Below are 11,239 nucleotides of genomic sequence, written 5' to 3'. Positions count from 1 at the left end.
ACATGCCCAACGGAGTGATGAAGGCAGTCTTCTCATGGCTATCCTTGTCCATTTGTACCTGCCAGTACCCAGATTTTAAATCCAGTGTGCTGAAATATTTTGCCCCGTGCATAGATTCCAAAATATCATGAATAATAGGCATGGGGTAAGCATCCTGGGGTGTTTTTGCATTTAACTTTCTGTAGTCAACACAGAAACGTAGGCTCTGATCCGGTTTTGGCACAAGACCCACTGGGAAGGCCCAAGAAGATTGTGAGGGCTCAATTATGCCTTCCTGAAGCATCCTGTGAACCTCCTCCCTAATAACATCCTTCTTTAGAGGTGAAACTCGATAGGCTTTGCATGTCATCGGTATGTCATCTGTGGTTATGATCTTGTGGGTGGTCAGGTTTGTCTTCCCTAGCTTGTCTGAACAGACAGAAGGCCAAGCATACAGAAGTCGCTGTACCTCGGGTGGATACCTTAGTATCAGATCATCAATTAACGTTGGCACTCCAGTAATCCATTGCTTAGGTACTTCAGAGTCCAAGGTTAACGCCATGTACAAGGTGACTACACGTTCTTCTTGCTGGCTCCGTACCTGTTTTCCCCAGAGGCTGGCTGAGAAAAGGAAATACTCTATGAACTATATATTAAAGGAAGAATTAATTATATTCGCCCACATTTACTCATACACCAGTCTGGCTAAGGAAATCCAGACCTAATATAAGTGGAAAGGCAAGCTGTTCCTCTGCCATCAAATAAGTATCAACGGTCCACACCAGTCCATGCCACTCATAGGTAATAGGAACTCTACCTTCTGATTTTTGTGCCTTTCCATCGGCTAACATAAATGTTCTGTTGGCGTGTTTTTGCATTTGTTCACCTGGTTTAACCAGTGTTTCCCACAACTTCTTCTGCATTAAAGTGAAAGTGGAACCAGTGTCTAGTATAGCTTCAACTTGTCGCCCATGGATACTCACAGCAACTCGAAGCAATGGAGGGGTTGTAGAGTGGACTAAAGCAAGAGGTTGGGATTGCCCAGCAGTGGATTTAGGAACGTTAACATGTCGTACTATTGGATTCTTTTTCCCTTTTCACTGTCTTAATTTGATTTACTTTGGCCCAATAATCTCTTTTAGAGTTAAGGTCTCTTTCTACCATTGATCCAACCTTGACTAACTGTTCCACTGTGTGCACAGCACCTCGTAGGCTTCCAGCCACAGAAGGGTTGCAGTTATTCAGAATCCTTCTTACCATTTCCTCCTCAGGAAGATCCTTTTTCCACTTCAGGCACAATGCCCTATAATCACAGGCAAAGTCTTTAATACATTGATCGGGCCCCTGGATCATAGCTTTGTTCTTCTACCTCAGTGAGATAGTCAGTGGGTAAGAATGCTCCCAAAAATGCATTTTTAAAGTCCATCCAGTTGTGGATCTTAATTCTTTCGGCAAGCCACCAGCTCCGGGCTATACCAGAAACAACAGCATTCAGCGTGGCTACAAGTTCAAGGTCTGACATATGTCTAAGTGTTAAAAAATTCTCACAACTCTCCACAAAGTCTACCACATAACTGGTTTCTCTGGCTTCACCAAAGTGTGGAAATTCCAGATTGATTAGGTTTGGGATAGGAAGTAGGTGGCTGTGCTGACTGCCCAGTGTCCGAAGCAGAAGCTCCAAAAGAAAAACGTGTCACTGGAGTGCTAGTCTTTCTTAAACAAGCAACTTCCTTTTTCCATTGTTCATCTCTCCTCTGAAGACACTAGGGATGAGCGAATACAGCATTATCTGTATCTGTTAACCATATGAATTATCTGTATCTGTACTCGGAGTGGGTGGGGCCTAACTCAGAGGTAGGCGGGGCTTGTCTTGAAATGGGCAGGGCTTTAACCGGTAATAATTAATTTGTAATATTTATAACACTAGCTTACTACCTTTATGTTTTTATGAAATACAGCAAAAACGTGTAAGACACTCAGTGTCTGGTTACTGGTTAGAGACAGCTGAAGGTTTAAAAAAGAAAAAAAATCTCCGACAGGCAGAGACGCAATGCGAGTCGCATTCTACCAAGCAAGCACCACGTCTGAATGAACCCACGTTTACCAGAACTCTACTGGTTAGTAAGTACGTATTATTAGGGCCTGAGCACCGAATGGTGCGAAGCCCTATTGTTTTTCCTCGGGAGTATTAATTTTTTTTTTTTTTTTTTTTTTTTTTTTTTTTTTTCCCCACACATTGGCCAATTGGGGTCCCTTAACATGCTCGAAAACTCTTGAAATTTGGCACACACGTCAAAGTCGCGTGACACTAGGATTGGACAAAGGTTGGAATACGGGCGTGGCAGGGGGGCTCTGTAGCGCCCCCTGTAATGAAAAAACAAACATTGGTGCACAGATCGGGCAATTATGTACGCACATGTACGAGAGTTGGTACGCATATAGATCTCATCGACCCGAACAACTTTCGCGCTCTAAACTATGAGCTCTGCCCAACAGGAAGTCGGTCATTTTGGATTGTTTTATAAATGCATGCGGTGAACTTTTAAATACTCCTCCTAGGGAATTCATGCGATTGACATCAAACGTGGTGAACATGATGCCGAGACATTGCACTTGCTAAATTGCGAAGGGATTTTTGATATCTCGAACGGTGCTGCCATGGCGAGGCGACAAAGTTATGGCAAATTCAGAGAAACAGGAAATGTCAAATATCTAAAGCAAAAAATGTCTTATTGGGAAGACACGCGGTGTGTATGTTCGGCCAAGGATTCCGATCACATCGATGTGCCTATTGTGAATTTCGGACATAGCGCCACCAACAGGCGCCAGGAAGTGTGTCAGTCACAACAGTTGCATGTGGTGAACTTTTAAATACTCCTCCTAGGACATTCATGCGATTGACACCAAAAGTGGTCAACATGATGCCGAGACATTGCACTTGCTAAATTGCGAAGGGATTTTTGATATCTCGAACGGTGCTGCCATGGCGAGGCGACTAAGTTATGGCAAATTCAGAGAAACAGGAAGTGTCTAATATCTAAAGCAAAAAATGTCTTATTGGGAAGACACGTGGTGTGTATGTTCGGCCAAGGATTCCGATCGCATCGATGTGCCTGTTGTGAATCTCGGACATAGCGCCACCAACAGGCACCAGGAAGGGTGTCAGTCACAAAGGTGGATTTTTTCACAGTTGCATGCAATGGACTTTTATATACTCCTCCTAGGGAATTCATGCGATTGACATCAAACGTGGTGAACATGATGCCGAGACATTGCACTTGCTAAATTGCGAAGGGATTTTTGATATCTCGAACGGTGCTGCCATGGCGAGGCGACAAAGTTATGGCGAATTCAGAGAAACAGAAAGTGTCTAATATCTAAAGCAAAAAATGTCTTATTGTGATGACACGCGGTGTGTATGTTCGGCCAAGGATTCCGATCGCATCTATGTGCTTATTGTGAGTCCCAGGTATAGCGCCACCAACAGGCCCCAGGAAGTGTGTCAGTCACAAAGGTGGATTTTTTGTCAGCTTCATGCGGTAAACTTTTAAATACTCCTCCTAGGGGATTCATGCAATTGAGACCAGACTTGGCCACCATGACGCAGAGATATTGCTGATGCGAAATTGCGAACGGATTTTTGATATCTCAAACACTGTTGCCATGGCATCGTGTCAAAGTTTACTTTTATTTCAGGCATATTTAAGGCTTTTGGCGTGCTTGTATTAACTTGAAATTTGACACATACATCACATTTGTCGGCTGTTAAGTGTGGACAAAAAGGTCAGACAAAGGTGTGTCTCTTAAGTGGCTCACTAGCGCCCCCATTTCTCTATAATGTGGGGTTTCATTTACCTACAGTCCCCAAATGGGTCAGTAACAACATAAAATAGTCCACTGATATTTACCCACTTGATGCACTTGCCCACCGTGCATTGTTTTCTGGAAGGCACCGTATAGCGATGAACAAATGTGCGAAGGCCCGTCATCGCTGCTTGCAGCTATATTTAACCTTACAACCCGAAGTAAAAAGCTGAAGAAACCCTAAACGTTAACGGAAAAGACCCGCGAACCCGAGTGACCGAGGGAGCGACAGAGAGCTGTTCATCTCTAGAAGACACTCTACAACAGCATGTTCTAGCTTATTCAGAGACCTTTGCATTAATTCCTCAATATCTTCAAACCGCTGTTCCAGAGTTTCTCTGAAGGCAGTTTCTCTGTTAAGTGCACTTTGATTGAAAGCTCGAAAATCCTCCTTTAATGTGGAAACTTCAGTGTGTACTTCTTGAACAGATTGGGTGAGGGTGGTTATTTCAGAGTCTATTCTCTGTAGGCATCTCCAGGCGAAACAGGCTGAGGAAGAGACTCTGCAGCCCCCACATTTTCTACAAAAATGGACCCTGTCTTTGTTTTTGAATTAACATTCTCCATTGTAAGAACAAAAGCTGTTAACCCACAAAATATAATTCAATAACACAATCCACCAAGTAACAAATAACACAGTTCACAATGTACATGAGTACCCCGTACGGGCCACCATCTGTAACAAGTCGATCTCAACGAATCTTTGGACCTTCAGTTACACTAAAGGTCAGGCACTCAAATACTGTGGTTAAATAGAAAAACTTGGGTTAATAGGCCAAAAAAGGACACACAAGAAAATACATAAATCCCAAGGTTGAAGAGAAAAAAAGGTAATACACAATTCAATCTCTTGAAACTTAGCAGTCAAAAATCCACCCTCGTTTCAACTGGAGACCTTTTCCTGGAAAAAGGGGTTCCAAAAACCTCAAAACATTCTCCTGAAAAAGTCTTGTAGGGGAGAACAGCATGCACAACTTCCACCCTTTGCCTACATTATTCTCTAGGCCTTCCTTCCTGTACTCCTTCAAAATAAAAGTCCCTTCAATCACCACTAATAGGATTTCAACCTAAAAGTCCCCAAAATTAACAACATAAATAAAGGATGTTGATATAAGGCATACAAACTCAAAACCAGCTCAAAACAAACAATGAACTTAAATTAAGGCCTGAAACACAAATAAACTCATATATATATGCATTAACAAAACCGTGCCTCTTTTTAACAACCAAAAAGCAAGTATATGCATAATATTTTGTTTTTGTGGGCCTTAATAATATAGCAAGGCTACAATGTTGTATAATGAGGAGTAAAAAGAGCAGTATTTAAACACATAGAGTGATAGTTATTACATGTAAATGGTCTTAAGTTAAAGAAAAACAACTAAAACAATAATATTTTATTATTTATTATTATATTGAAAACATTACAGTAGTTTTGTAAAAGGTGCCATTACTTTTGGGCTTGAGTCTCGTTGCCCTTACACTATATTGACTAGCAGGTGTCGCCATCGTGTGGTGTTTTCAAAGCCTCGGAACACTCTCACTCTCTCTCTCATTCATTTTCTACCGCTTATCTGAACTACCTCGGGTCACGAGGAGCCTGTGCATCTCAGGCATCATCGGGCATCAAGGCAGGATACACCCTGGACGGAGTGCCAACCCATCGCAGGGCACACACACACACATTCATTCACTCACGCAATCACACACTACGGACAATTTTTCCAGAGATGCCAATCAACCTACCATGCATGTCTTTGGACCGGGGGAGGAAACCGGAGTACCTGGAGGAAACCACCGAGGCACGGGGAAAACATGCAAACTCCACACACACAAGGCGGAGGCGGGAATCGAACACCCAGCGCTGGAGGTGTGAGGCGAACGTGCTAACCACTAAGCCACCGTGCCCCCAGCCTCGGAAGAGTGAATCATAAATGCATTTATGTGCATCCTAAAGTATTGGCACCCCTGCTGAAGATAAATAGAAAGCTATTTCAAAGTAAATTAAATCCTATACTTTACCTTTATTCAGTAAAGTGCAGCTAAGAGACAGGATAATAATAATAATAATAATAATAATAATAATAATAATAATAATAATAATAATTAATTAGTTTAACGAATACCGATCGAGTCATAAAATGTGATTATCGGCCGAAACCGATCTTCGGCCGATCGATCGGAACATCCCTACTTTTTGCAGCTTTGATGGTTTTCCGGAAATCATAACTAGCTTGTTTGCGATCATCAGGGTTCCCGGATTTAAAAACAGATGTCCACGCTGACAAGGCCGCTCAAACATCGTTATTAATCTACGGTTTTTGGTTGGGGTAGATGCGGATTGTTTTTGTCGGCACAACATCTTCTACACACTTCCTGATGAAACACGTTACAGAATCTGAGTACGCCTCAATGTCGTCATCAGTCGCTGCCCGGAACATGTCCCAGTCCACGTGATCAAAACAGTCTTGTAGTATAGCGTCTGATTGGTCCAACCAGCATTGAATTGTCCTGAGGGCGGGTGCTTCCCGTTTCAGTTTCTGCCGGCAGGCAGGAGCAGAATGGACGAATGATTCGATTTGCCAAAAGGTGGGCGGAAGAGGGATTTGTAGGCATCCCGGAAGGGAGAGTAGCAGTGGTCCAGTACACGGTCACCATGCGTGTTAATGGTGATGTGTTGGAAAAATTTTGGAGCTATTGTTCTGAAGTTGGCTTTGTTAAAGTCCCCCTTAACAATAAACGCTGCATCTGGGTACGCAGTTTCCTGCTAACTTATATTCCTATACAGTTCCTTGAGTGCCTGGTCTGTGTTGGCTTGAGGAGGAATGTAAACAGCTGTGATTATGACTGCTGTAAATTCCCTCGGTAGCTAGAATGGTCGACACAAAAGCATACGAAATTCCAGATCAGGAGAGCAGAAGGATTTAATAGAGTGTAGGTTCCTTTCATCACACCACGAGTTGTTGATTCCTAGATCAGGTCCGAGGACAGGTTTGTGACGATAGACTTCAAAGATGCTTATTTTCACATAGGCATTTTGCCAGAGCACAGGAAGTTCCTCAGGTTCACTTTTGGGGGCAAAGCGTACAAGTATTGTGTTCTTCCTATTTGCCTAGCCGTTTAACCACGCACATTTACAAAGTGCATGGACGCTGCCCTGGCACATTTGCATCTCCAGGGCGTCCGTGTACTGAATTACCTGGACGACTGGGTCATTCTGGCCCAGTCAAAGGCTATGGCAGCCAGACATCGAGATGCTGTGCTTGCACATATGAGGTCTCAAGGCCTCAGGTTGAACTCAGAAAAGTGTGGTCTTTCTCCTTCTCAGAGAACCACCTTTCTGGGGGTAGTTTGGGACTCCACCACAATGCGGGCACATCTGTCTTTCGCTCTGGTGACTTCCATCTTCAACAGTGAAAACTATTCGGCTAGGCCGATGCCTCTCTGTCGCCGAGGCACATTCCAGCTCTGGCTCAGGGGTGCAGAATTTCATCCTTGCAGACAACCCCTTAGATTTATAAGGGTTACGTGCCGTGGGCTTCGTACCTTTCTTATGTGGAAAAGACCCCAGTTCCTGGCCTTGGGTCCCACTCTAGGGGTGTGTCACCATCGCAGGACTCTCGATGGATGCCTCGCGTTTGGGCTAGGGAGTGGCCTCGGATGGCCACCCTGCCCAGGGTCTGAAAACACTTTCTCCCACACCACAGGGGCTGTCATGTCTTAGTGCAGACAGGCAGCACTGCAGTGGTGTTCTATATCAATCATCGGTCTGCGGTCGTGCCCCCTGTTCAGGTTGGAGCAGCAGATTCTGCTCTGGGCAGAGACCAGGTTCCTTTTGCTGAGAGCGATTTTTATCCCAGGGATTGCTTTTCCCTCTCTCATCCGGCCCCTCTGAGCCTGGATGCCTTTGTAAGGACGTGGCCGAAGCTACCTCTTCTTGTAATCCCATTTCTGTGTCGCTAAAAAAAATATTGTTTGTTGCTGTGCTCCTTTCTGTGTCTGGGAGAGGCTTAGAAAACAAAGTCGTCGCTCTTGAAGTACTCGCTCTCAGAGCTCACTTCAACCCGGAAGAGCGTTCAGCTGTGGCTTGACGCAGATAACAGTAACTAATGTATATTGTAACAAACTTAATTTACTTTCACTTAAAATCCCTTTCAGAATTTGTTTTTGTACTCACTGTGATATTTTTAAGTTTTAATTGTTTATAAGGATTGATCCTGCTTACTTAACCGGAACCTTTATTTTGACGGGTAATGTAGCTTCCGAAGCAATAATGATTATGGAGTAATGAACAGAAGCATGTACATTACTGTAATTGGTCAAAGCCTATTTACAGTTATATAGTTGTATAGTTGTACAGTTACATAGTCTGTGTATATTTGTCTACTGGTGTAATGTGTTGATTAATACAGTATACTGTGTATTTTGACAATAGTGCAACAAAAAAGTATATGGTTGAGCATGTAATGTGTATATATTTGTTCTGTTTATTCAGCTCTTACTGTAATTGTCTGGAGTGAAAACTGGTGCTTCATTTTTGTATGATTTTTTAATAAACTTCATAAAGTTCATCAGTAATTTTTTCGGCGGGATTCCAAAACAAACCCTAAATAGTTATATTAAATAGTTATGCTAAATTTGTAAATGAGTAATTTCTGGAACAAAACAAGCAATTTCTCAGTTTAACTTTCCAGCTTTAAGATTAAAAGTCATTTTAGTATTGACATTAGTGGGAAAAGTTGAAAATTGTTGGGTCTATTTATCTTAACTGACCCCATAGCTATTAAATCACAATGTTACTCACCAATAGCTGAAAGCGATGGCCAAAGCACTGCAATCGAGTCCAGTTGTTAAGTGACGTGGCTCACAATATATTGGCCCCGATGTAGTGAGGTGATCGTCAGTAGTGATGCACACTTGAGCAATCGGTTCCCCTGTATGGTCCTCAGGAAAATATGCTGTTTCCAATCATTCACACTTTAGGTTCCATTCATTATACATGAAATGGTCACTTAAACTTATGTACGACTCACAAGTGCCACTTGACCTGATGTCTGTGGTCTGTAGAACTGCGGTCTTAGTAAAAGAATAAAAAAAAAAAACTTTTTTCAAGGAATTGTGAAAACTCAAGTCAAGCAATAATTTGGCTTTTATTGGTTTTTCAACAAGTTAACATTGAAACTTGTGTATTATATAAATTCAGTACACACAGACTGAAGTGGTTCTTTGTAGCTCTGTCTTGTTTTAAAATAAAATTTAAATAAAATTTTTTTTATGGATTTTAACAATTCACTTTGTCTGAAGTAGTACTTCTATACACAGAAGTATAGAAACGAAAGGAAACACAGCATGTGACCAGGTGAAGCCACTTCTACAGGTGTGATTAATCTGCTCCATCAGGTGTCAGGATCAGGTTTTAGTGATGTAGATAGTTTTGTATTTCTCCATCAGCTGGATGTCTTTCTCCAGCTGCTTCATTTCTGACTCCAGTCTCTCCTTCCTGTGTTTCTTAGGCATTGTGTCTGTGATCACAGACAGACCTTGGTACTGATGATGGAGCTCATCCCAGTTCTTCTTCAGCCCCTGATACACACACACATACACACACACATACACACACACGCACACAGTGAACAGAATGTATTCTATTTTTTTTTTTCAGAGGACCGAACAATACAGTGTGTGCAGATGTGTGTGTGGTTGTAGGTGTGTGTGTGTTTGTGTGTGGTTATAGGTGTGTGTGTGTGTTTGTGAGACTCACGTTCAGTATATCCTGTCTTTCCTCCTCAGAGAGCTGCTTCATGGCTCCCTCCTTCATTCTCTCTTTCACGTAGCAATCGTATTCCTCCTGCGCTCGCCTCTCTTCCTCCTGCCTCTGGGTCAGGTACTGTGGGATCTGTCCGTAATCCTGACACACACACACACACACACACACACACACACACACACACACACACACACACACACACACACCTTAACAATCTCCTTATTCTATCCCTCACTGCATTGCTGTTCCTTCCTTCACACCTTCCTCTTACTCACCTCTTTCCTGGTGAACTTTGGGACGAGGCCCGAGTTCTCCAGCAGCTCCTTGTCCCCGTGTCTGGTGTATGCTTGAGCAGGACGCGGTTTACGAGGAACTGCCATTATGTTCTCCACTGCGTTATTTCTCACAATGTCTCTCTTGGTGTGGACGTTCAGGACCGGACGCTCAGTTTTAGCTGGGATCTGCGGCTTCCTGGGATGGACGTCGTCTCTGTATGAGAACGGTTTCTCTGAGGAGAAATCACAAGAACATTCACGCCTCAGATTATACCAACATCATAAACCACAAGCTCACACTGGACCTGGAGCTAGAGATGGCAGAAATTTACATCATGAGAACATTTATTACTTGTATATGCTTCCCATTACAGTTCAGTATCAGTGTTTTATAGCACCTTCACTAATCTTAAAAAAAAAACCAAGCGTACCAACTTTCCTCTGAATGTTCAGAGACCCTTCCTGATGCTTTACAGCTGAAATATAAACAAAATTATATCTTATGTATCTTAAAAAAAGCTTTTCCGGTCTAATAACTTGATATTATTGTCATTGTTCATCCTTATTTTTTTAGTGACTTTAATCATGAACTTTCTTGCAATCCCCCATGTCCCCTATTTTTTTAGTGACTTTAATCATGAACTTTCTTGCAATCCCCCATGTCCCCGATCCCTCTGGTCCCCTAGTCCCTAACCCACAGAGTCCTCTAGTCCCCATTGCCTGTAGTTCCCCCTAGTGTCACTGTACCCGAATTCATTCTACACCCTAGAGGCCAGAGTGAATTTTATTGCTTCATTTCTTGTCTTTTTGTGAAATACAGTATTCTATAAACTTTATAAACGCTGGACATCTGAGTGTCTTATTAAAGCTGCTGTACTGTGAAAGTGTATTAAAGTGGTTTCATTTGGTATTTCAGTCACATCACTCTCCGTTACTCGTCCCAGTCGACTCACTCTCAGGAAGTTTGGGCTCTTTGGAGTGTTTCTGCAGGTATTTCTCTGGAGAAGGCATTTCCACTTTAGCTGGACCCATGGTCTTTCTGGGCACTTTGTTCTGCTGTTTCTCCTGCTTCACCTTCTCACTGAACTTTGACGTGTATCTGAAAAGAATCACCATCATCATCATCATCATCATCATCATCATCATCATCACCTTAACCTTCCTATTTTCCTTGGGTCTATTTGACTATTTGGCTGGAAGGTTTAATGAAAGTTTAATGTGTCATAACCTGGGTTTTCTTCCACATATTTGCCTGAAATTTACCTGGATTGTTCCAAATTATGAACTTTGCAAGTAAAATTAATTTTGTCTATTTTCGTTGAACTATGTGTTCAGACCAGTATATACTATATGT

General features: G+C 42.5%; 1 protein-coding gene across 1 annotated transcript in view; it reads right to left on the bottom strand.

Annotated features, from left to right (window-relative positions):
* Positions 1–8,974: 8,974 nt before the first annotated feature.
* The window catches only part of enkur (enkurin, TRPC channel interacting protein), a 7,985-nt gene continuing 5,720 nt past the window's right edge, over positions 8,975–11,239 (bottom strand). Inside the window, exons 2-5 of the mRNA XM_060869509.1 lie at positions 10,839–10,984; positions 9,886–10,118; positions 9,605–9,751; positions 8,975–9,426 (exon numbers count right to left, since the gene is read on the bottom strand). Of these exons, the coding sequence (XP_060725492.1) occupies positions 9,253–9,426; positions 9,605–9,751; positions 9,886–10,118; positions 10,839–10,984 (700 nt within the window). The 3' untranslated portion in view covers positions 8,975–9,252. The remainder of the gene's footprint in view (positions 9,427–9,604; positions 9,752–9,885; positions 10,119–10,838; positions 10,985–11,239) is intronic.

This window comes from Tachysurus vachellii, chromosome 5 (assembly GCF_030014155.1).
Source record: "Tachysurus vachellii isolate PV-2020 chromosome 5, HZAU_Pvac_v1, whole genome shotgun sequence".
In the NCBI taxonomy this organism is placed as follows: Eukaryota; Metazoa; Chordata; class Actinopteri; order Siluriformes; family Bagridae; genus Tachysurus; species Tachysurus vachellii.
Note: the sequence above shows the minus strand (reverse complement) of the source record. Positions and strands in the feature narration are given on the sequence as shown.